Genomic DNA, 25,967 nt, shown 5'->3' with positions numbered 1-25,967 from the left:
CTCTAGCGTCTCTCGCTGGGCCGTTCCTTTCAGAGGGAGGGGTGCAATGCACGCTGGGTGTTGTAGGAATGTAGAATGGGCAAAATCACAAGCTGTTTGTACAAGTTTCTCCACAGCTATGGCGCCAATTTTAAGATATTATTGCTTTTATCGATTACAGAGAACACCAGCTTTGACTGGCTTTTTCCAGGGGTGAACTGCTCCTTTAAGTGACTGAAAATGAAAATACAACTACTCTGGTAGAAAGCAAGAAAAGCAAAACATTTCATGCATCCAGCCTCCAAACAGGAAGGCTTTTCTACTTTTCGTCATCCTAAAATATAGTCACCTAAATATATTCTTGTTTTGGATTGCTGCTCCAAAAAAATAAAGATTTCCTTTTGATGGAAATCACTTTTTTCTGATGTTTGAAAATGAAAAGTGTTGTCAGTTTTGAGGTTTACGGACTATTCACAGTAACTGGGACATCCCCTGTGAAAAGCCGTGTTGCTGCCATTCATTCAATGCTTTGAGCGTCACAAATGAAATCCACTGTATTGAGGTGTTGGCAGAAATCTCACAGACAGATATCTCAAACCCTTGGCAAATGAAAACCCAGACTGCCTGCGTGACCAGATGTTCTGACTCCATCCATTTATTTTACAGCACTTGTCTGGGTTCAGGTCACAGATGCGGCATGCTAAGCAGGGTGGCTCAGACGCTCCTCTCTTTAGCTCTCCAGCTCCTCCAGGGGGACAACGCTGATGCTAACAGGCCAGATGGGATATGTAATCCCTCCAGCATGCTCTGGGTCCGCCCTGAGGCTTCCTTTCAGTCGGCCATGCCCAGAAAACCTCTAAAGAGAGGCCCGAATCACCTCAACTGGCTCCTTTCGATGCAAAACAGCAGCGGCTTTAATCAGAGGTCCCCACAGATGTCTGAGCTCTTCACCCCTAACTCTCAGGTTGATCCCAGCTGCACCGTGGTGGAAACTCATTTCGTCTGCTTATATCCTCAATCTCATTCTGACTAGATGTCCCTTCCTGTAATTTGTGTGTACCGACCCTTTGAACCTTTAATCTCAGCGTGTTTAAAAGTGAATTCTGCCTCCTCACCACGTCCTTGCGGTCCAGGTTGTCCAGCACGGTGCTGAGCAGTTGGGCGCAGGCCTCATGGTCGGGTTTACTGGAGTGGTCGTCCAGCTGCCCACTTAGCTGGTCGGTAACGAGAGGCAGGAGCACGTCTCGACAATCTGCAGCGACAGAGCAGAGCTAAAATGTTCTCATTGGATCACACAGCACATTTCCTTTTAACGGAGCTGACCTGAAAAAACTCGTATGTTGGTGTAATGCAGAGCTTTTTTTTCCCCTCTTCGTTTTGTGTGAAAAGTCATTATGTGGTTTTTGAGCCCGGAGCACTCCTACCTGGCTGTCTGAAAAGGTCACTCTCCACCATTTTACACATGCAGCCCAGCTTCTGACGCACGAGCTGCGAGTCGGGTATGCTCTCAATGAACTTCGCTAAGAGGACGCTGAAAAGAGATTGAAAGGGAAAGGCCCAAAAGAGCAACAACATTAATGCTTTTCACATTTCACATCTTTTAATTATTGTCACCGAGGGTTAATGAGCAGCACACATGACGGGCTGATCTTACAGCAGCAAGAAGTGAGGATATCACCTCGTTTACACAGAAGTAAATATGATAATTTGCACTGAGACAAGGCAATTATCTCTTTCCTGCTGAACAAACCCTCAGGAGGGTTACCTGAGCTCCACGGGATCAAACACAGTCTGGATGTCATTAATGATGCTCGGCAGGTATTTCAATATCGCTCCCTGAAAAAGCAAAGAATCGGGTCTCATCAGACTGAAGTGTGGAGGTGGTTTTTGTTCTCTTTAAAACAAGCTTTTTATCAGAGCTTTTCTTTACCTTAGACTGAGACTACCCAACCGGGAGCCCACGTTTATTTTGCAGTTAATTTGCTCAACTTTTCAAATGTCCATAACAGAGAAACACAATTTAACAGCTGGACGACTGCAGGAATTTTACATGCAACACAATGAGCTAGAAAATTACAAATTGGTGTTATTTTAAAACATTCCTGATTGCTTCCAGTTCTATAACACAAAAACCACTAATACCACAAAACAGGAAACAAACAAAAACATCAAGTCATCTTCTTTACCTTTATCTTCACTCCCTCATCCAGCGGTCGGTCCATGAGCGTGTTGAAAGACAGGAAAAGGGTGCGAATGGAGTTAAAGAAAGCGTCCCCATCCTCACTGTTCCCGTAGAATCTGTGAATAAGGCCAGACATACCTTCATAAGTATCCATCCTTATAATTAAGGAGTGAAGAGTGGATTCTTGTGTGGAAGCGGCGCTTATACCTGAGATAGAGGACTCGGGACTGTACAATAAACCTGAACAGGTACTTGAGAGCTTTGAGTGCGGCGTAGAGCCTCTCAGTCAGGGCGGGCTCCTCGGCGTGGCCCACGTAGTAGTTAAGGACCCTGGTTAGCTTCCTGAGAAAGTGAAAGAGTCGGGCTTCATCAACTGATGGTAATTTGGGTGTGGGTGGAGAAGAAGAGCAAAAGAAGTGCTAAAAATAGCCCGTGTGAAGGGGCGGAAGCAATCAAAGGTGGTAAATACAGAATGGAGACTCACATATAAGCCAAAGTGGCACTGAAGTGCTTGTTGATGTAAGTTTCCAGGACTGGATTGAAGTGCTGGAATTTGATGTCGCCAATAAGTGTGATTATAAATACCTGGTTAGAAGAAAGAGGAAACGAGATCAGAACCGTGTCCAAGTAGACTCACAAACTTTTTCATTTCTATGCCATGAATTGAAGTTATAATCCTTCACATTTACATGAAATTAAAGCCTTATTTTGACACTATTTATGGTGTGCATGTTAATCTGCAAAAAGAAGTCAATATATAATGTTATGCAACTACTTCCCCTGTCCTAATGGTGTATTCAGAGCTGTGTAAAGTTTACTGCTAATGCAAACCGAACATAACACTGATGCCGCTTCACATAAAGCCAAGAAAGAACTAGTTCCTGCGATGTGTTGTCTGACCATGAGCAGAAGCAAGAGTATTCAAAGGTGTTGTGAGCAAATGCACCCGAAGGCCTAGTTAAAAGCCTCTCCTGGAAAGCGCTGATGTTGTTGCAGACATTTTTTTTTTTTTTAAAGGAAATGTGTGTAAAGAATGAAAACCAAGAAAAACCTGGCTTAGTTTCTCACCTCCGCACACCTGGCCAGATACAGTGGAAAGTGAGCGTTAATGTTGCATGTCTGGTTTGGAAAGTTACATAAATTCTGGGACCATGCAGCCCAAACTATGAAGTTAGAAAGGTGTCAGAGGAAGGAGTTTCCAAAGCTATTGTACATACACTGATAAGCCATAACATTATGACCACCTGGCTAATATTTTGTATGCCCCCCTTTGGCCACCAAAACAGCCCTGACCCATCGAGGCATGGACTCCGCTAGATCTCTGAAGGTGTGCTGAGGTATCTGGCGCCATGACGTTAGCAGCAGATTCTTTAAGTGCTGTAAGTTGCGAGGTGGGGCCTCTGTTGATCGGACTTGTTTGTCCAGCACATCCCACAGATGCTCGACTGGATTGAGATCTGGGGAATTTGGAGGCCAAGTCAACACCTCCTCACTGTGTTCCTCAAACCATTCCTGAACCATGTCTGCAGTGTGGCAGGGCGCATTATCCTGCTGAAAGAGGCCACTGCCATTAGGGAATACTGTTTCCATTAAGGCACTTGGTCTGCCTGTTGCCAGTTCACAGATTTTCCTTCCTTGGACCACTATTGGTAGGGCCTGCCCATTTTTTCTGCTTCCAATACATCAACTTTAAGGACAAATCATTTGTCATTTGCTGCCTAACATATCCCACTCACTGACAGGTGCCACTGTAGCGAGATAATCAATGTTATTCACTCGTCCTGTCAGTGCTTATGCACCGAAACTTCTGCACTGTATGGTAAAAGTCATCACCCACTGACAAACAACAACAAACAAACTAACCAGGGCGTTGAACACCGGGGTATCATATGTTTCCTTTTCTGACGTCTCCATCATGATGCTGAACAGGGCATCAAGAGTGTCCTGGAGAAACTGTGCAAAAAGAAACAGAAATTTTTTATAAAAATGTGTTAAAAAGGACGTTACACAACACCTATAACAACATGTATTTAATGCAGGGGAGCTCACTTTGACAATCTCCCCTCCCTCGACCTCCATCAGCCTCTGCAGATTCTGCTCCAGCGCTTCAGGGTTAGACCTCCAGTTCAACAGGCCAAGTAGATCCACTGGAAAAAACATAAACACACAAGAAAACACTCAGCAGGGGCAACAACTCCTCTGTTACAACATCAGATAATTCTGTTAAAATTCTCATTCAAACCTAATTAGATCTACATCACTCAACATCAACACATCAGCTAAATATTAGCGACACAGATGAGCCAAATTTCAACAAGCCACTGTCAGTCAAAGCTGGTGTTCTCTGTAATCCATAGAAGCAATAATATTTGAAATTGGCGCCATAGCTGTGGAGAAAGTTGTACTAACAGCTCGTGGTTTCGCCCATTCTACATTCCTACAACACCCAGCATGCATTGCGCTCCTCCCTCTGACAGGAACGGCCCAACAAGAGATGCTGGAGTGAGTACAGAATCTGAGATATACCGGTGGGTCGTCTAAAAATCTTCAGGTCTGCAGTCTACATTTAAAAACTGACGATTTTGAAAGAGTCATGACATCGGAGGCGGGCATCCTAGACTGAGGGAGTGTAGTTTAGCGAGCTCCCTGGCCTCCGCCAGATGAGGCGTTTTACGTAGTCTGGCGGAGGTCTTTCCAGGGCTCACTGGAGAAGCGGATAGCGCCCTCCAAAGGCACAGAGCGAAATTGTATTTTTTCCTACCATAATGGCATTAGCTCCCCATGACAGCATGATAGGACTGAGGTTGAAAATCGGCGAACTGGCCCTTTAAAGCAATTTGGGATGAAGACATGAAGGTGGCACTGCACCTCTATCCACTGAGTCACTTCTTAAAGAGGACTATAGACATGACTTTCTTTCATCTTATAATTATCGCAGAGTTTGGAAAAATAGAAAGTTTGCCCTGAGGTACCGTTCTGAGTGAGTTTAGTGGAGCAGGTGAGTGTGGCGAGCTGGAAGCTGTCTTTAGTCACAGGAATCACTGAATGGTGGAACTGCTTCCCCGTCTGCTTCTCCTTTTCCTCCACTTCATCCAAGGCTGCTGGCAAGGTGAGATAAACCTTTGCATCCTCTGCCTTTTTCACGTCAACCTAAAGGAATTCATAAAGTAGGGAATGCATCATAAAGCGTATTGATCGACAGGGATCTAATTTCATCTGTATTGATTGAGCTGAGATTCATGAATAATCCATCTACCAACTGTCAGATATTCAAGAGACCTGTTTTGGTGTTATTAGATAAAAGCTATCTTCTGCTTATTTCAAAGATAAGTGCTGTAAATTCAATACACACACAATAAATAATACAAAAACACTACCTTATAGACGATAAGTTCATGCCTGCCATCTTTCAGTGTGGTCCCATCCACCCTCATGAGCCGGACGAAGGCCATACCGAAGGGCTTCTCCGATTTGTCCCGAGCTGAAGGGTACAAAGGAGCATAAGCCGCATTTAACATGGTGGCAGGATTACACGCTGGTGTTTGTCATACAAATGAGGCACAGTCACTCACAGTCCTGAGAAGACCTGTGTCGAAACATCACCCTCAGGTGACAGCGACCGACGTCTTCAATGGGAATTGTCACCTTGTGGGAAGGAGAGAAAAGTCAGGGGAATTAAGGAGACTGTGAATAAAAGATTACACATATAGAATGGATGATATCTGGTGGGAGATTTGTATGAATAGTACATCCTGGGACCGTATTTTACTTGAAGATTACTTCATTGTACTGAGCTTAAGTAAATCCATTTGAAACACTAATTAGAGGACATGGGAGATTGCATTTGAAGCGCGGAGCCGCACATGTGGTCGTTGACATTAAGCTTACCTTGACTGTTTCATTCCAACAGGGCTGCTTCACCTGGTAGTAGATGACAGACTTGTACTCCGTGATACCATCATAACCGGCCCCGGGAAATATCGCTTTCTATGGAAATTGAAGGAGATCCGGTGACATAATAGGAACAATATAAGTTAGCTCTTTGATGCGTTGGCAGTCAGCTTTCACAAAAAGTACCAAAGTTACAACAGACGCATATCTTTGTTCCCACTTTCCTTTCTTAAGTTCGCAGGCTGAAATCCTCTCAATGTAACACATTAAGGAGACCTTTTAAAGGGCTGCATGTTTTTTTCTGTACACAAGATGTTCATTGTATGCTCTCCTTGTTCAATATATTGAAGCGACCCACCTACAGATATCAAATCATTATTCCTTTAAAACCTACGACCCTCAGATTTGCAGGCACAACAGTTTTTCTTTACTCTAATATTGATATCTCAACATTCAGGCTGAGCAGATTTTTACTATTCAAACTGAATTTGAAACCCTCATCTCCCTTTGTTCTTTTGAAATGTAAAGATCAAAGACAGCCCTCATCAATCTCCTACAGTGCTAGTGAAATAAAACTAGGAAAGACCCTGAAACAGCAATACTAATACTGAGAGTGTCAATCACACACATTTGTAAAGACTGACAGACAGAGAGAAACAGAACTAAATCTTAATAGCAGCTGTTTGAGGAGGGACTGTCCAAATGCTAAAGGTGACTGCACACTGCCCAGACCATGTCCAAGTCACCCCAACATTCTAAGGTCCAGTGTCCACATAGCGCCTTTTTCTCAGCGCTGGCGTCTTTTTTCAGTTGTACCAAATGAGGACAGAGCGTATGAGACTGCCTAGAGGAAGAGTGCCCTGCCTTTTTTGCGCGGCCGCTCTGAGGTTGAAATCTCTGAACTTTTCAGAAAGACGCCACCGCCTCTTTTTTCAGGCAACCAACCAAAAGGGGCACCACTCGTCACCCTGGTAACCATGGAGGAGCAAACTGTTTTAGTCGTTTCTGTCGGACTTGTACATATGACAAACAAACAGTATCACAACAGAGACCGAAAAGCCCGTTTGTGGGAGCAGATCGGCCGGACACTAAATGTTACTGATAAGTGTTGTGCTTTTCTCGCCCAACACGTTGTAAGCTTGTTGTTAGCTGTGTAGTATGTTACATGTATTGTTGTCATAGAAACAAAGCCGGCGTGCGCTATGTGGACACAGGGGCCTTAGGCTTGTGCGGTGAGAGGGTTTTGTTTCTATGACATTGTGATACCTTTTGTTTGCCATATCGTACGACAGAAACGGCCAAGACAAGTTGTTCCTCCATGTTTGGTGGTAACCAGGGTGACGAGTGTGGCCCCATCTGATTGGTTGCCTGATAAAAGCGGCGGTGTCGACACCAGTGCCTTTCTGAAAAGTTTGGATATTTTCAACTCAAAGCGCTCAGAGCTGCTGCACAAAAAAGGCAGAGCAGTCTAAAAAAAAGACGCTGGGTGCAGCGCTTTTTCTCTGGGCGGCCTCATATGCTCTGTCCTCATTGGGTACAACTGAAAAAAGACACTTGCGCTCAGAGAAAGACACTATGTGGACTGGGGGCCTAAATTTGGCAGTTGCTGGTCGCAGTCTTTAAAAGTTTCCAAAAACCAACTGCCAGCTCCACGCTGCCCAGACACGAGCTGACAGGACAGACTTTTGTCCTAACTTTGCCATCACTGGTCCGACTTTCCAAAACTGCACCAAACCCAACTGGACCTTTCAAACTCGAACAACTCCATCCGACAAACACCGAAAACACACTGACCCGACAGTTGGTGTTGGTTGGAGTTGGTCGGCGTTTGTCTGGGCAGTGTGCAGCCACCTTAACACTAGCATACTAATCTACTTATAATGACAACATCCAGATATAATAGCATGTTATATGCTAGCATGCTAACATTTTCTAATTAGCAGTAAACATACAACTGAGGCTGATGGGCATGTCATTAGTTTTGCAGGCTTTTAGCAATGAACTGAAGTATTAAGTAGCAATATTTTGCTTATTAAGTTGATATTTTCACCGGCTTAAAAAAAAAATCAGCAGATCATTACTCTTTTCACAATCCAGAGGGGCACGAATATGTGTCAAAAATGTTACCCATCCAAACGTTGATGAGATATTTTAATTAGAACCACAAAATTCGACCTTGGGGGAAAGCTACAGGAAAAGTTGGAAGGATCAGCAAAGTCAGAGAGATCCAAAATCTGAGAACATGAATGTCTGTAATATATCATAGGGCCAAAGAAGGGGACAGACCACCCTGCATTGTTATCTATTGTGAGCACAGCTAAAAAAGTACAATATTGACAGCAGATTAAAAAGATCATACAAGAAGATTGTATTACAGTGCGTCACACACAGCTTAATTAAGAGACCATTTGTTGCATCAGCAGATCTATTTACCTCCATGGGATTGCCTTCATTATCATGCACACTCAGTATAACCTCCACATTTTTCGGGGTCTTCTTTTTACCACGGTCAAACTCTCCCTGCAGCAAGGTTACGTAAATATCGTTCCTGACGTTTCCTGGAGAAAGGACAACAGACAATCAGGTGGATGTGCCAAGAATTTATGCAGCTTCCTCACGGCTTTGTAAGCAATTAAAATGAACATGACCACGGCATATGTAGAGCAAAGCCGTGCAACAAAGACTTCGACCCACCTGGGAGGATGATTTCTGGAAAGCCCATCTTCCTGACGATAGCCGTGCTGCGGTCCACAAAGTGGGGGTAGTCTTTCCTGACCTGGGCCAGATCCCCTGGGAGGAGCTTCAGGGTCACAAACAGCCCTGCCAGCAGACATGTAAAGAAATTCAATGAGGCAGACACCCAAAGCACACACCTCGTAGACCCCTCACACCTCATTTATTCACTTCAAAACAAAAAGTTCAATTTAGAGTGACCCTGAAATCACAGGGGAACACAGTGTCTGTGCGCACTTCACTTTACCCTGGCCTTTGTGATTGACCTCCCGCGTGGCAATCACTTTGTTGAAGACAGCGGTGAGCGGCTCGTTCTCTCCGATGACTCTAGAAGGGATGAGCGGAGACATGATGAGCTGCCTCTGACGGATGTAGGTTTCCATAGCTATCCTGGGAGAGAGGCATCAGAGTGAGTATAAGAAAAATCAGCTGCCAGCATCTCTGACAGCTGACAAACAAATGGACAGAGGAGCTGCAGAGGCAGCGTGAAGCCTTCTGGATCTCTTGACAAGATGCACCATTATCCCTCCACACACCACTCTTACCCCAAGTAGCGACCACAGAGAGAAAAAACAAGGTACTAGAACCATACAGAGCTTTATACAGTACAAGGCTAGTACTCTCCAAACACTGTGCAATACATAATTCCCTATTGTGTGTTCTTACAACAGCATATGAATTGTTGCTTTCATACTGAATTTAATGCACAGTGTAAGTGAGGATAACTTACATTGATCCAGTCTGTGGGCCTGCTAAAGGCTCTGTGAGGCTGTATTTTCAGCTAAATGCTAATGTTGGCATGGTAACATCCTGACACTACTAAAGTATTAACCACAGTCTACGTTTGGTGTGTTAGCATGCTAACATTTGCCAATTGCACTTACTGTAACATCATTATAATCCTAAATTTGTTAAGCAACTACTCAGGTTTTCTAATTTAGTTTACTGGGACAATTTGTGAAATGTCAAAGGAGCAATTCTCCCCTGGAAAAAGCCACTGTCAGTCAAAGCTGGTGTTCTCTGTAATCGATAGAAGCAATAATATTTGAAATTGGCGCCATAGCTGTGGAGAAACTTAGCTTGCTTTAAATGTAGTAATTAGTCGTAGTAACGTTAACTTTAGTAGTCAGCGGTGAGTTTGCAAAAATGACGATGACGGTTACAGCTGGCTCGCGCATCGCCAGAGTTGTTGCCATAGGTTACACATAATAAGCTTCACCCATCCATTAACGGGATTGGCTCCTTAGGTTTGTGATGTCTCAAACCTGCCAGTCTGAAAACGTGTTATTCAGCCTGTCCTTGGTACACTGCAGTTTAAAAGCAGACAGGCCCAGCCGTGGAGATGACTGCTCATGTTGTCCCTGATATGTCTTGTTGCACATGAAGAACACCACATGGAGATGTTTACAAGGTTAAACACTTGATTTTCACTGAAGGGGGTCTTTAAGTTTAGTGTGCTAGCATGCTAACATTTGCCAATTGCACTAACTCTAAGATTAATCTAATCCTAAACTTGTTAACTGCTCCTGTCTTCTAATTCAGTTTACTGGTACAATTTGGGAAATGTTAAAGAAATGATGCTCCATTTAGCTGTTTGGCACTCTTACTGAGTCTTGACGACAAAAAGCATCATCAAGGTACAACAAGTCACTTATAAGGAACTCTATGTAAAGTGTCGTGGTTAATTGGAGAGAGAGTGAGACAATACGGGAGGACAGAGGAGGAATATAGTTTACATTTTGCCTGTATGGATGTAACAGCAGAGATGTGAGGGGAAGGTTTCCCCGCACCAAAAGGGTTGTCTGTCTTCTACAGGCAAAATCAGATGTGAGGTGATTGAAATGAGAGTATCTGAAAAAGAGTATCTGATTAGCATAGAGATGTTGTACTGTTATAACTTCTTTACTGTGCCTGTTTTATTAGCTATCTTACATTACGGCTTCTTAGTATAGAGTTGCAGACAATCTCTTGGAGCTGGCATGTGATTAACATTAGCTATAAAAAGTGCAAGTAATTAATTTCCTAGTGATGAGCTCGCTGATGATGTTATTTACGTCTGATTGTTTGGATGGCCTTTAGCAGGTTAAATGAAGTTCACTGTATGCAGTGATGCGTTAATTACCCTTCATGTGCAGAGAACTGCTACAATGTTTGAGAAAAATGCTTCTGCAACTGAAAAAAAGTGTTAGGATGTTATTTCAATCCTTGCTATATGTATATTTCATAGGAAATTAATTTAGTATGACCTTTTTGTGATGAATGTGTAATCCTCCACTTCATGATTACCAGTGGCAAATAACTAAGTCAGGGTTAATTAATTATAAATGCATTTGTCAAGACTGAGAAGCTGAACAACTTCTGTGGTTAAGTTTGGTTTTTATCACGAACACGGTTGGGAAACGAGCATTTTTCAAGGACCAAAAAAATCACACGGGACGACTTTCTTCACTTGTAATGGGGGGGCAATACTCATGTGCAAAGAGAGACTATGCTGAAGTCTGGATTAGCATATAGCCTTCGGGTAAAATATGCAAAAGACTGTCATAAGATCAACATTTATTCTTTAAAAATATTCAACGACAACTATTTAATCCTACAGAAACAGTTTTTCTCTGTACCTCCTGGAAAAGACAGTGAACTGTGACACCTTAAAAAGAGACAAATGGAGGTTAAACCTCAGAAAAATTTGGTTTAGATGTTGAGAATCAGTCAAGATATTTTTAGGGCGCCTCCATCTAGGATCCCTGTGAACACATCATTGCCTCATCCGCTCATTGTGCAGGTGCTGTGAAAACGTGGCCTTGAAGTGTGTCTTTGAGGGGAGCTAACACATTCGGGATTACAAGAACTTTTTTGTTTTTGTCCTTGAAATGCAACATAGCAGAAATTGAACTGCAAAGTTAAACGAGATTTGATGAAACACAGTAAGCAAATTTAACTCCAGTCCTATTCTGATTCTTTTCCATTATTTGTGTTGAATTGTGCGACGCTGCCAAACAAGGTTGAGCCTGTTAGCGGTGTAGAAGTGTGACAAAACAAATGACTCACTGCTGAAAAGGGATGAAATGCTGTTTGTCCTCGTCGTCTGTTTTGCCGTGAGCGATATCTGTAACGTCCATCACTGCAATGACAAAGGCAACATCACAGTCAGCACAATGCTGTCAAGGATAAACTAATTTCCCAGATGCAATGTTTTCCACTGTTTTGTTCTTAAAGTTAATTCCCTCACTATAACTGCAAACTGCATTTTCTACTTTTAAAACAGAAGCTCTGTCAGGTGTTGGATATCATCACCTGTTGCGGGGCGGGGCAGACAGCCAGCCCACTGAAACAGATTGAGGGTTCTTGATCTCAGGCTTGCAAATGCCTCTGAAATGTTCATTCCACCCGGGCCGTTCTCTAAAGTGTTTTTCTTTCTCCTGGCTAAGAATGATGTTATTTCTTTCTCTCTCTGGTTTCAGTCCATTTGCTGGAACCGCAGAGGAAAGCATTTCTCATCAAATCCACTAATCATCTGGCCAAAAACAAAAAGACGATTGCTAAACCAATTTCCACCGGCTCCTTTGCCAAGGAGGGGTGGAGGAATTTTCTAGGTCAGGAAGCAGGTGTTCCCATTTCATTCAGCAGATGGATCCCTCATTTTTTACACCTCTGTGGAAATATTTGTGCAACCACAAAGGGGTGGAATTTTTCTTGATGGACTCAAAACAAATATTACAAATATAAGCAAATTTAGAGACGCAAACCCACCAGCCACACCGAACGGCCTCCTCAGTCCTCCGGTGTGTTTCTTGCCCTCTTTGAGCTCCATGCTGCCCACTCTGATGATCTGACACACCAGGAAGAGCCGCGGCCTCATCAAGTCACTGCTGCTCAGGTCCTGAACAACCACAGACATGTTTTAGTATGGCATACTGAGTGATGAGGGTAGTTGTACTCAATGTACTCATCACCAGCCAGTCTCTGTTTGCATTCATACGGCTGGAGCTGCTGACCAGATGGCAAGTGTTACAGGATGAAAGCATGCAGTAAAATCCTCAAACATATCGTCTTCCTGGCATCTTTATGTGTTTATGTTTCAGCTTTGAGGAAGTGACAAATAATGTTAAACTTTCAGCTCTTTGTTTTGATGAATGAGCTTTTATAAAGCTCTGGAGACACACGTGCGGGTGAACACATCGACCTGTTTGCGGGGACTGATGTCTGTTTCATTAGCAAAACCAGCAGGAAAATAATGGAGGCAAATGTATTCAAATTTTCAGAGATATGCCGTGAATGTGAGGCATTCAGGGAAACTTTGGGTAAATTAGGAGCGATCCAGGAGCAAATTGTCTCTTTTGTCACAGATTTCAGGCAGCGTTTTGAGTGTGTAAATCCGAAGCATTGGGAATACAGCCGGTGGGCTGGGATTCAGTTACCGTGAACAGCGCTGGCAAGTTGTTGAGCTTTTCAATTTCTTTAGGCATCCCCATACTGTCCCAGCGCACCAGGAAGTTCTCGCTGCATGGGTTTGAATAAAAATCACAGTTAGATGTCACATTGTCTCAGGCATCAGGAGAGATTTTAACAGTATCTAATGTAAAAGCTCTGCACTTCTGTTTCTGTTTTCTCAGAGTCAAAACCAGAGTTAAAAAATCTGACAAATTTCTTGTCACAACAAGAGTCTATTGATCCCAAAAGACCTTCACACTGCAGCATCCTCACTTGCCAAACACTTATTGTAAAAGTTCAAACTTCTATTTTTGTGCCCTTCAACTCCTCAAAGAGTTTCAAACCAGCAGAAAAACGTGTGGAATAAAGAGAAAAGATGAACTCAAACCTTATGAACTCAGACTGGTCAGGGTCGTACAGCGACATGAGTAGCTCAGCATCCTCCCCGATGTTACACACAAAGTTCTTCAGGTTCATGAGCAAACTGTACGTGTGCACCGTGCTGAACAGGGTCTGACGCCTCATTTCAAGGTTTTGTTGCCTCGTCTGTAGAAAAGCAAAGCCACCAGCAGTACATGGACACAGATATTATTTGAAATGGACAGGTAATGTGGAAAAAAGTGATATTATGAGCAACTCGAAATCATGCCTTCTCTTCTTGTATCCTGTCATCGACGCTGCGGGAGGCGGTCTCGTGTGCCCGGAAAAGACTGACCGTACTGGTGTGGGCAGGGTCCAGCGTGTTCCCTGCTTCATCTCGCACCACCAGGTCGAGTCCCAGAATCCTGAGCGGCACAGATGATCAAAGAGCACATGAGTTTAATCTCACAGCTATGACTCATGCAAATAAAAGTTTACAGCAGCTGTTATGTCACAAGGAGATTCATTGCAGCACGATTCATACCTGTTCCCATAATCAATCTTTGCTGTGACTTTCTTTTTGAGCTCCACAAGGTCGTCCTTAGGCAGCGTTCCCGACACTATCTGAGATCGATACTCGATGAGGCTGTAGGCCATCTGCTGAAGACTCCTGAATCGGGTTGTCTTGTTCGCCTGTCAGATAAACACTTTTAACAACAAATCCTGACGTCAAAGTGTTCAGTACGTCAGTGAATCAGAAAGCTGTAATGGACTGCGTGTACTCGAAACAGAGAGGCCGATAAGAGAGAGGGGATCTATACGTACCACGTAGAGCTTGTGCCATATCTGCGCCCATTCCCTCAGAGTTGCCCCGAGCTCCTGCACCAGGGGTAAATCTGCTGGAATAATTATTTCCTGCTGGCTGCCAGCCAAAAGGAAAGAAGAATAAGATATTGGGAAAGTGGTTCATAACTCACTGATCATGCCATATCATTTAAAGGGACTAGAGTGCATTTCTATACATGATAAATAGAGATGTTTTCCCTGCACAGCCAAGAACAGTATTACCAAGTCCTCACTTATGCTAATTACAAGTGCACTGCTATGTTATTGGCGCACCGAACGCAGAGAGGACGTCATCATGATGCCTTGTTTACTGATATGTGATCTCACCCTATTCCCTCAACTGTAGCCTCCTTTAAGTGGATGAAGGATGCTGGGAAAATGCCCTAAGGAGACAATGAGGTAAGATTAGTATATATATACATCAAGGCATAAGTTTCAGGGTGAGAAAGTGCTGATGCTGCCCTTACCTTCTGCGATTTCTTGCGTAGCGTGTAGCCCCGATACCAGCCTGGAGAGAGGAATAAAGACAGGGACACGTTACAGAGAGCGAGAGACAAGAGTGATGACAGTCCAGCCTGTCAGGAGGACAATGTGGTAAGACTCATTTACATGATTATGCGCAGCAGATTGAGTTCAACATTGTGTTTAAGTGCCTGTGCCAGCTTGCTTCAGAGATGGAAAAAGAGAGACGTGTCTGGGCCTGTTCCGTGTTCAGGCTCACTCACCTTCCAATTTCTCAAGTATGTGCACCGTGTCCCCCACCTGCAGACACAGCTCCTGCTCTCCACTCGGATCATAATTGTAGATTGCTGAAGGACAGAGAGGGGACGTCTCATTAGTAGGAACACGGACAACATTGGTAGATAAGTGTAAACAAAGAGAAGATTTCTGCAGACAGTGACAAACAAACAAGTTTTGTTCCTCCTCGAGGACCAGTGGATTAGAAAGACCCAAATCCCTTTTCAAATCACAGCTCTGTTTATAAGAAAGTTCTGGATCAGAGGCTGGCACTTTCTCCCAGGAAAAGGAAACCATTTCGCCCCTCTTGTCTCAGAACTTGAACTCAAATCCACTGAGGATCTTGATCTTTGATTTATTCCTCATCTTTCCAACAGCAGGCTGTGTGTGTTTGTGCAGCAGAACAGTGTGACTGAACCCTTTAGAGCATTCTGACGATTCTTAATTGGAACGAATGCCCTGAGGCCGTGTTTAACGTTGCAATAAATGGGACTGTGCCGCAGCAGGGAGCTTCAGTGTCAAAAGTCAGGGGCAGAGCCAGGAAGGAGATGGCATCACACCCTCTATTTTTCTGACATTATCTTAGCACTGTGGTCTTTGGTCAGTAGTTACACTCTGCAGGGTGTCCTTCCTGCCAGCTGGCTCACCTGTCAGCCCTGGCCCTGCCTACGCTCAGTTTATTAACCTAACAGCTTTCCTGGAGGAGACTCCTGTCTGTCCTTTGTAACTCTCTAACCAGGACACGTATGGGAGGGATCACACAAGAATACGTCTGTATTCACACACACGTCCGCACACACACCAAACCAGACAGTGGTTTCAAAAGAGAAACCTTGGCAAACAATACTGTAGCTGAGGACTTTGTCATGACTTGAGGGAGCTGCAATAGCGCACAGCCACTCATTCTCTTAGGGAAATAGAGGAAGTATGAGCAGAGCTCTGCCCTGACTTGCATGGTGATAATGCTTGTTGCTGGAGGCTAGATTTCACAGCACGCTTCAACTGGCTCAGCTTATCACACCTCAGTCTGAATACCAAAACTTGACTTGACTGAATGCGACTACCCTTCTCTCTCCATGACTTCCTCCTCGCTGATAGATTCTTCCAGCTTTCCATAAAAAAACATTTGCCCAGACAAAACATCTCCACAGGGAATCGCTTTTTATTCTTAGACGGTGTTTGTGTAACCAGCCCGTGGGCTTTTTTAAATATTAAGTTAGACCCACGCTGGTTAGTGTTGTCGGGATATCACCTGCGCAGGTTCATGTAAATGATGCCTTACTGCGAGATCATCCGGACCTCAGAAAGAAAAGCAAATACTGAAACCAAGACAAAACACTTCCTGAGTCTCTTTTTACCCTTTAAAGTTACATCTATAATCAGTCCCTTCAGGATTTCACAGGCTGCTTTGTGACTGTTGAGGCCTAAGATGGCTGATCTCAAAGCAACTTTTAAGTTGCGATCTTAAGAGGCTTTTTTGTGTGTAAAACGTGACACATCCACTGTGAGCAAACACTTCAGTAAAACCATTCACTGGCTGAGCGAGCTGTTTGTCTTCTGACCAAGGGTGTAACAAAGGTAAATTCCTCATCATGTTGCTTCACTATGTTATGTTTTGTCTGCAGTATTTTTATTTATAGATGCTCTTCATGTAATTTTGCATGCAACATAGGTCTACCCACCAGCAGACAAAAAAATTCAACCCGCAGCAACAATTCAAAAGGAGCCCTATTCCGAGGGAAATCTGCAAACCTGGCAACCGTGCACAGACCGGAGCGCTTCTTTGGCGAACATACTGGTGTGTGTTGGCTTTATTTGGCCGCAAGCAACACTGTACACTTGGGAGGGGTGTCACACACTTGTGTTTTCCTTAACAAATGGAAATAAACAGGAAATAAACAGTTGACAGTAACAGGGTGCAGACATGAGGACATATCTTCTACTGTAAATAACGTTATCCCTGTAAGCAACAGGAGATCTATACGTCACTTATGACATTTAGGATCGTCTACTTGTTTTTTCAGCTGCTGTGCTAAGATACATTGACTGATGAGAGAATGGAGGCATTACTATCTAATAGTACAATGACCCTTTGAGATCAGTGCTTACACACATCTGTAACAAAGCCTGTGGTTGGTGGAAAGTTAAGAACACAGCCTCTGATTGGTCTACAGACTCCACACAAGGCAGCAGGAAGTGGCTAAGTGGACGACTAACAGTTTTTAGCACAGAAACACGGATAGATAATTAGAAGAAGACATTAAGTGATGGATTTATAGATATGGATTCAGTGTATAAAAGACTCCAACAAGACACTGTAGTTTGAGGGCAGGTTTAAAAGCTCCTGAAAGAGAGACAACCGTACTTCTTTACAGCAAAGAGGAAAGATAGAAAGATATTATAGATACTAAGGGGATTACAGCTTTGAACATCAGAAAAGTGAAGAGGAAAAAGTTGTGGTGATTGGATGAAATTGCGAGGTCGCACAGAACGCACAGGGATCTGTCGGAGTCCTGACCTTCTTGATAGTCTGTTAGAATATTCTCACATCACCGCATCCCTTCTTCACAAACCTCAAGATGCGAACAGCACTTTCAGCCTTTTGGAACCAGCAAAGAAACACGCTGTGTTGTTTTATTGTTAAAAGAAACGACTGACACACTGAGTTCTGTTTTCAAAGACTGTTTGTCTTCACCAGGAAGTTGTTTATGCAGCCACAACAATATCGCATAAAACATGCACTGAAGAAATGACATCTGCCTCTGGTCACGCCGAGAGTGACAATGGTCCATTTACTAACTTGACACAGTGTGCGGCCCTGGCAACAGCATGGCAATTTGCCAATGGCAGGAGCCCAGTTGAGCGCGCTGTGATGCCACACTGTCCAAACTAAAGGCAACAGTCAGGCCTTGGCAGCACGGCTCATCTGTAACTCTGAGACACAATATCTCCTCTCCTCTTCAACACTCTCCGCCTGTAGCTTAATGTTGGAAATTCCAAGAAAGCCTCTATCTGCGAGGGTTCACGTTAGTGCGCATACTAATTCTAAATCAAAGTCAGCTTGATTCACTCTAAATGATTTATCATAGAAGTGGATTAGCCAACAATTAAAGAACAGCACGGCTGAACAGTTCGAGCAGCTGCTGGCAGCTCATCAAACTTAACGCTATTAAATGTGAATCTATTGTTCTCGTCGCTGACAGCAAAGCATAAACAACTCTTACAAGTTACAGCCAGGATATAACTCTCACACACGCGCAAAAATGATGCAACATACAAGCCACAAATCCTTGAACGCACAATGTTACAGAAAGACTGTTCCACTGAAATCTCGGCAGGAATTACTTTCAATCTAACACACGAGAGACATGAAATAATAAAGCTAGCATCGTGTCAGACATATACCGAGCTGTACAGAGGAGCGTTACATAAAGAGCGATTTGTTATGAATTTGTAAAGATCTTCAATAAGACATCATTCACTGAGGTATCATTTATCACCTCTTATGTAACTTGTCTTCAAGCACACTCATACTAAGAGGTAAAGCAGGGAGAGGTACAGTACCTCCACACAAAGTCATTAGGTAAAAGCAGGTCTATTAATGTCTGTTTTCCAGCCAACTCTCCTCAGGCAGGACGTTTCAGAAAGGCCTCCAGCAGAAAAAAGCCCTTTGCCTCCCGCCGGCCGTCTAGACAGCCAGAAACGATCTGTGGCTCTTAAACGGCGCTCCAGCTAATAAGTCCTTATAGGTTATCCATAAATCAAAAAGTTAATCCTCAAGTTCAAAGCTAATAGCGCAAAAAGGGATAGAATTAGGTCCAGAGAGGGTTCATCTTTTAAGTCTGGTTAAAGACCCTGCTGCAACATTTAACAGACAGAAATGACTACTGCCTTATCTTAAGGAGAAAAATGTCTTTCTACAGGTTTGTGAGGAATTCCTCTGACGGGTCAGTCGTCTGGTCAGTCCAACAAAAACCGAGAAGAAGGTCAGCATCTCACAGGAGGCAATCAGGTTTGACTTTGCAAGATAAACAAACAGGGCGAGCTGATTGTGATCTACGGAGGCTGCAGATTATAACCGCATTAGATTTATTTTGCAAATGAGACACACCCACAGAATATACAACACATGCAGAGCCGACAGCTCTAAGCTCCTCACTTTGTTGTGGGAAACTTTGCTGTCATTTATTGCACAATATCCAGAAGAGGAAGTTGTGGCAGAATAGTGAAACACTTCTCAGATGACCACAGAGAGTACACACATTAGGCAGCCTTTATGACTTCAGCGGCATGAATGGCAGAAAGTCGTTACAGAAAGTAATACAGCAGCGATGCTTGTAAGCAATTGTAAGGGGTCCTAATCATTGTGATTACATTGTATAGAGTAATCAATACAGTTACAACATGTAAACTCCAGAGGTTTGCGGCGGTTAATTAAATGAAGTAACGATTAAAGTCTGTGCAGACGCTGTGTGTTTTCACATTCATCTGATGTAGTGGGAAAGTGCGAGCATGATTTGTGACTTCTTAAAAAGCAAGTCATGACCCAATGTGTGACTTACACAAGCGTGATGTGGACACCTGCGCCTCCACTGCACATACAGTTAGAGTGTACCGCATATTCAACATTAATGGAGTTTCAGAACTGCTGTTTTCTGGACGTTTTGTGGGTGAAAAAAACCTTTCAGACGGTTAATATTTTGACAAAACAGTAGCTGCATGATAATTCTCCCACTTAGCCCTACCCCTCTGTTTTAAGTGCTCCCGCAAAGGATAGGGTGTCCTGTCAAGAGGTATTGGTGTTCTAACCCTCTAAATGGCCCTCCCAGTAGAGTGCTTTCAGATGCTGACTCGAAATGCAATGGTAGAAGGAAATTCCCATAATGCTTTGAGAACAGAGTCAGTGTAACATAGAAAGTGGTCACAGGTGCAGGGAAAGAATCAAGCTGGAGTTTTAAAAACTGTTGGAATATTTTTGTTTCATGTTGATGCAAAAAAAGTGGTGATCAGACTGTACTTATATAGAGCTTTTCTTGTCTTCAGACCACTCAAAGCTAGGGCTGATAAAACAATAACGATAATTATTGCGGTATAATTTTTCTCGATAGAGATGCAACAAATGTTTATTCAAACCTGTAATTACACCACCCAAACGCTAGTTGCCACCCACCATTTAAGAGAAGCAGAAGAAGACAGCCAGCCAAACATGTCGCAGGGATAGAGGTGCGTAAGCTCACAGACTTCTGGATCGGAATGAAAATACAGCCGAAATGAGTGACGGCAACACTGAAGAAAACGCAGTGCCTACCAGCTCAAAGCAGGGCGAAAACATCATCGACAAGAACAGCCGCTCAACTTCTGGAGTTTGGAGAAGTTTTGGCTCGCGCAGTCAAGGTGTTCACACCGGGTGCATGTCGGCTGCGGCTTCAGCTGGGCTGACAGCCCTGTCAGCCGTCTTTCTACATGAGTTTTACTCATAAACTGGAAATGTAACAAATGAAGTTTAAAGTTTACGGCCCTGGAAACACTTCAAAATCAAAGCATTGTGTATAAATGAGGGGAGTCAGAATGCCAGATCAGGCTTTTACTTTCATCATACCGGAGGTGTTGACGTGCTTTACTTTACATCCTCCTGACATATTCTACAGGAGGAGATGTTAATATTCCTGTCAGAGATCAATTGGACTGATCACATTTAATTTTCACTAGAACAGGAGGGAACATGTGACCTGTCACAGAGCAGCTTTGAAACCTGAGACTGTAGACAGACTTTTCTTTCTGGTCGGGTAATGGCCTTCATTGTTTTTTGACATTTTGACAGTTGACATTTTTCTTTAGTCTTTTATTTTGTTTACATTTTCAGACAGCTAAACACTTAAAAAATATAAGATTTGTTTGTCTAGTTATTGTTTTATTTAACATTATGTGGGTTGTTGAACTACCTCAGACTGTTCAGGTGTAGTTTGTCATGTTCTGACAATAAAGAATGATTAAACCACAAATCAGCCTTTAAACATGAAAGAAATAATGATTTGACATTTATCATGATAATTATCGATATCGTCTGATATGAAAAATGTTACCGTGATAACATTTTTGGACGTATCTCCCAGCCCTACTCAAAGCGCTTTTACACTACATCTTACATTCACCCTTTCACACACTGATGGCAAAGGCTAATCTAATCTCCAAAGTGACTATAGACAACCGACTCTACCACTGAACCACAGCCACCCTAGATGTCTGTATTAGATTAGTATAACAAGCACTTATAGAAAACTGCAAATCAAGATGTCAACAGACGTTTGTGTGCACTTGTGATTATTTGCGAGTGACAGCAAAGTTATTTCCATGTTTGAAGTTTAAAAAATATGACATAACAATTGGTGTCCCGTTTCACCAGGTACACATTTCAACCCTTGCACCTTTAAAAAGGATCAAAATCAATGCAGCAGGATTTCAGATACCGTCTTGTTTATCCAACACCTTGTCGAAACCTGGCACCGGCAGTACCCACGGTGCAACTCAACTGTTTCAAGTTCTGTCTGAGATTTTAGCGTTTTATCATAGTTCAGCTTATGTGACCTCTAGCGCATAGCCTCAAGCAGAGCTCTGGCTTCAATGACAAGAGGGCTAAAGGTCAGTTTACCTCAGATCTTTTGAGCTGCACAGCCCCAGATTTTCGTTTTCGTTTTCAAGCGTCGACGTCACAGGTGACATCAGTTATCAGATGTACAGCTCCGTCTCGAGCAACATGTTTACACAACCTTTTATCACTCATGCAGCCGAATTCAAGATCTGCAAGATCTGTAAACAGACTTTGATGTGTGAGTTCCCGTTTAACTCCCTGAGTTGAATTCAGTGAGGGAATCCGCTGGCAACACGTATGTAATGTTAACGTAAGCTGCTAATAAATATGGCCTTGTCTATCTGGGTTTTGTTCAAATTCATGTAGGCATTTAAATGGCACTCATTAAGGAGGCTTTATCCTGAAACATTATAGAGCAAAAGATGGAAATGATACAAAATGCAATAAATTAAACTAATGAGGGAGCGCACATGTTCGTCACCTGCTGATTTTCAATGCTTCATGAGCCTCCAGAGGATTGCCTCCCTTCAGCATGCAAAAATTAAGCAGCTATCCCATTAGGAGGTGCCACAAATTCACCATTAAAGATTGTGATATCTTAATCCCCATATTACCCGCGTTTCCTTGTTAGCTAGCACGATATCGCTGATATGATCAGAGACCCAGTGATCTCGTCTTTCATCCCAGAAGGTAGTTGCCTGTATTTGGGCACATCCTGGGTTTACTAATCGGATTAAAAATGTAAGACCTTGTACAGGGTCTGATGGCATTTTAAGGATTAAGTACAGTGTGGGTGACTTCTGCCCTGTTCCTGTGGCGAATGGCAGGAGAACGGCGCAGTCTACACCACCACGCAGGGCAACAATTTTGAACGCCATACTGGGATCTAAAGGGATTAACACAAAACATTCCTCGACATCAGCTGCTAAAACAAGGTTGTATATAATCAACAGAGGGAGTGTGTGTGTGCTTCTGAGATGCTGCCACACGCAAATTTGTGTGTTAAAAATGCTTTTAGTCAACAGAGCACGCAGCATGTTCTTTAAAACCTAAGATAGAGGGATCCAGGTCAGAGCACAAAGCCGAGGTATTTTCAGTCCTGGGCTGTGATTCACAAACACCGCAGAGAGACTACACACTGGGCGTTTTCACTATCACAACATGCAGGCTTTTCTTCAGGTGTAACACATCTGCTGCACACCAGGAAACACTGTCTGTAGCTTTAAGAACAGATTCAATGATGAGTCAGAAAGGTAACCAGTGACCAGCCAACCTGTGCTGACAATAAAGTCAAACAATAAAGTAATTACAGTTAAGCTGAAAGGAATTTATAATAGAGCCGACTAGTGGTGCAGATTTGCCTTGAGGGCGTGGAGGACTACCTGATAGCAGGAACATGCGTGTTCAGTGGTTTTCAGGCCGACAAACACACACTTTAGACAGGGCCACACCTTGTGGCAAAAAAGCAGTGAAAAGAACAAATGGCTTTAGCATAAAGTTTTAAGAAACGCAAAAGTACTTTATAGCCTAAAAAGACAGACTTATTTTTAGTTTTTGGTATCTGCAGCCAAACCTTACGTCTATGCAAATGCTACTCTCTTATCTGACATGCATACAGTACAGTCGCAGCAGTGGCTCCCATGTGGGGCCCTACAGGAGTCCTTCAGGGGTGCTTCAAGGGACCTTCCAGCAAAATGAGAATTCACTGAAGTTCACTTTAACTTCAACGAGTCAGCTCGGTGAGATTACGTACAAGAATGACTGGTATGCTCATTGAACTCTTGGCTCTATCCCACTTTTCCTCACCAACCTGTAAGGACAGTTACACAAGTTATTTCTCACTACAACCACCTATATACCGTCGCTAGGACGACAAGGAGAGTTGATACCGCGTTTTCTAGACTGAAAAAAAGTTTGTGGAACCCACCTGAGCTAATCATGCCCGACGTGTAGCAACAACAACAAAGTAACCACTAAAAGTTGTGTTTCCCAACTCCACAGTCCCCTCTCCCTTGAAGTTAGTTCAGTTGCTGGAAGTTTGCTCGGCGAGTAAAAAAACACACGCAGCAACATTTGAAGACTTACCGACTCCGTACTTCTCTTTTTTAGTGGGAATCCAGCGGGTCATTGTGGGGGAAGACGTAGAGCTGGCTGAATAAATAAATAACTATGTACAATTGCTGAACGAGGACGGGCGGTGCACTCCTGCTCGTCCTGGAGTCTACAGTTCCGCCATCATAGCTTGTGAGCGGGGAGGGGAGAGGAGGGCGCACACAGCGGGGCTGGGAGAGGAGAGAGGGTAGGCGTGAACCACGAGCCTCCTAAACTACAGTCTACCCCCACAATAACAACCCAAACATTCACACTACACCAAAGACTCTCATTTCTACGGAAGCCCTTTTCCGCCACTTGGATGGAGGAAAAAACGGTCTCGTAAGTCATGATATTGAGAGACTTGTCAATATTTTGACTTATTATCTCAGAATCATGACTTACTAACTAAATATTTCTGCTTAGTATCTCAATATTTTATCTCAATATTTTGACTTGGTATCTCATTATTTTTTCTCAATATTTTGACTTGGTATCTCAATATTTTATCTCAATATTTTGACTTAGTATCTCAACATAATGACTATTGAGATAATAAGTAAATATATTGAGATACTAAATCATAATATTGAGATAAGTCGAAATATTGAGATAATTAGTCATTATTTTGAGATACTAAGTCATTATATTCAGAAAGTATCTCAATATAATGACTTACAGGACCTTTATTTAATCCAAATGGCAGAAACAGGCTTCCATACAATTCAGCAAGGGTTTGCCTGCAGGAGCCAATTTCGAGGAGCTTTTTACTGAATCGATAGTGGTTACAATTCCTCATAAATCCTCAAATGAACCACAATTGAATTCTGGGATATTATAATAAGGCTGAACTATCCCTGCTTTAGTTTTCAAGGACTCCTCATGGTGTTGGCACTTCACTTTCAGTACTACTGGCACACCATTTGACAATCTTGTGCGTTATAAATCACTTATGCGTCATAAATAAATCATCACCTGCTTATTGTTTTTAATTTAAAATGAGACTGAGTTGCAAACTCCACACTGCTGCTCACATTAACTCATTTAGAGCCAATGTACTCTGAGTGAGCATGAATGGACTACACCGGGGACTGAATCATATCACATTAGGCTATATTTGGACTGACTGTGCAGACTACTTCATATAAGCAACCCAATTAAATGTTAGCAAAAGATTACGTGTGTACGGCCTTAACAACTGTGTTGAATTTCCGTTAATGAGGGTACTGTCTTTGATTTAAATGTCATTGCAACATGGCCAACATATTGCTAATGACGCCCAACACCTTCCGTCCTCGCCCTGTAAAGTCATTTACAGCTGCTGGTGGAGATCTAGTAGCCCACTTAGCCTTTTGTTTGCCCATCGTGTGTCTGTGTGTTAGTGTGAGTGTGTGTACTAGTGTATTTTCTGCTGCCTCCGGTCGGCCACATGGTGCTGTCAATAACGTTCAGCCATTCATCGCTTTTGTTGTTCCCTTTGACAGGATGATGTCCATTTATTTTCCATCCATTGTGATGCTGCTGCTTTTAAAAGCAGCTTGTGGCGACTGAGTACCAACACAGACTGATTGAAAGCTATAATTGAATCTTATTATTTTGTAACGGGCAAAGCTACTGAATAAGCGCAGTATAGCATTGTGAGAGGCTCTGCACTGGTTAAAACTATAATCATGAATACAGAAATTCCAATAATTATGCTTTGAGGTGATCACATATTTGTATTGATGCCATTTTTTATCACATAATCCTAAAGAGTAGAAACACAGGAGGCTAAATCTGTGATCTTTTTTTCTTTTTCAGGCCTTTTTCTTCGTGCTGTACGTCTAACAAACCTCACAATGCTGAAAGATTCAAACATATTGACCGAGCTCATCCTGGAAAATCGGGTAGGAGGGCTGTATTTTGCAGCTATATGAAGGATTTCCAAGGTTGTGGCTCGAGCTTTTACACATGAATAAAGTGACCTATTTTAGGCAGAGCTGTAGGTGCCTGCTGAGCTGTTCATTTTATTGTGAAAAGAGCCTGAATCTGCTCCTACTCTTTTCACCCCTGATTCTCTTTAAGCCTCCAGTAAACTCCCTCACACTCCTCATTAAAGGTGCAGAGTTGCTTTGGGTTATCAAAAGT

General features: G+C 43.0%; 1 protein-coding gene across 3 annotated transcripts in view; it reads right to left on the bottom strand.

The window, feature by feature from the left end:
- dock5 (dedicator of cytokinesis 5) overlaps positions 1 to 23,957 on the bottom strand; it is a 40,218-nt gene extending 16,261 nt beyond the window's left edge. For 2 of the 3 annotated variants that reach the window (XM_069682515.1, XM_069682517.1), the window contains exons 1-26: positions 23,835 to 23,957; positions 15,148 to 15,231; positions 14,890 to 14,930; positions 14,750 to 14,805; positions 14,402 to 14,498; positions 14,121 to 14,269; positions 13,866 to 14,001; positions 13,605 to 13,762; positions 13,204 to 13,285; positions 12,536 to 12,665; positions 11,834 to 11,906; positions 9,033 to 9,175; positions 8,747 to 8,872; positions 8,486 to 8,610; positions 6,050 to 6,148; positions 5,734 to 5,806; positions 5,539 to 5,642; positions 5,134 to 5,311; positions 4,211 to 4,308; positions 4,025 to 4,114; positions 2,646 to 2,746; positions 2,369 to 2,503; positions 2,166 to 2,277; positions 1,745 to 1,815; positions 1,404 to 1,510; positions 1,095 to 1,231 (exon numbers count right to left, since the gene is read on the bottom strand). In XM_069682515.1, coding sequence (XP_069538616.1) covers positions 1,095 to 1,231; positions 1,404 to 1,510; positions 1,745 to 1,815; positions 2,166 to 2,277; positions 2,369 to 2,503; positions 2,646 to 2,746; positions 4,025 to 4,114; positions 4,211 to 4,308; positions 5,134 to 5,311; positions 5,539 to 5,642; positions 5,734 to 5,806; positions 6,050 to 6,148; positions 8,486 to 8,610; positions 8,747 to 8,872; positions 9,033 to 9,175; positions 11,834 to 11,906; positions 12,536 to 12,665; positions 13,204 to 13,285; positions 13,605 to 13,762; positions 13,866 to 14,001; positions 14,121 to 14,269; positions 14,402 to 14,498; positions 14,750 to 14,805; positions 14,890 to 14,930; positions 15,148 to 15,231; positions 23,835 to 23,877 — 2,748 coding nt within the window. In that variant the 5' untranslated portion in view covers positions 23,878 to 23,957. The remainder of the gene's footprint in view (positions 1 to 1,094; positions 1,232 to 1,403; positions 1,511 to 1,744; positions 1,816 to 2,165; positions 2,278 to 2,368; positions 2,504 to 2,645; positions 2,747 to 4,024; positions 4,115 to 4,210; positions 4,309 to 5,133; positions 5,312 to 5,538; positions 5,643 to 5,733; positions 5,807 to 6,049; positions 6,149 to 8,485; positions 8,611 to 8,746; positions 8,873 to 9,032; positions 9,176 to 11,833; positions 11,907 to 12,535; positions 12,666 to 13,203; positions 13,286 to 13,604; positions 13,763 to 13,865; positions 14,002 to 14,120; positions 14,270 to 14,401; positions 14,499 to 14,749; positions 14,806 to 14,889; positions 14,931 to 15,147; positions 15,232 to 23,834) is intronic. The other variant, XM_069682516.1, reaches the window with a different exon arrangement.
- Between the last annotated feature and the right edge of the window lie 2,010 nt (positions 23,958 to 25,967).

This window comes from Semicossyphus pulcher, unplaced genomic scaffold (genome assembly GCF_022749685.1).
Source record: "Semicossyphus pulcher isolate SPU_LCO1_2020_fin unplaced genomic scaffold, fSemPul1.0.p SCAF_6, whole genome shotgun sequence".
Classification (NCBI taxonomy): Eukaryota; Metazoa; Chordata; class Actinopteri; order Labriformes; family Labridae; genus Semicossyphus; species Semicossyphus pulcher.
The sequence above is the reverse complement of the archived record's forward strand: the minus strand, read 5'-3'. Positions and strand labels throughout refer to the sequence as shown.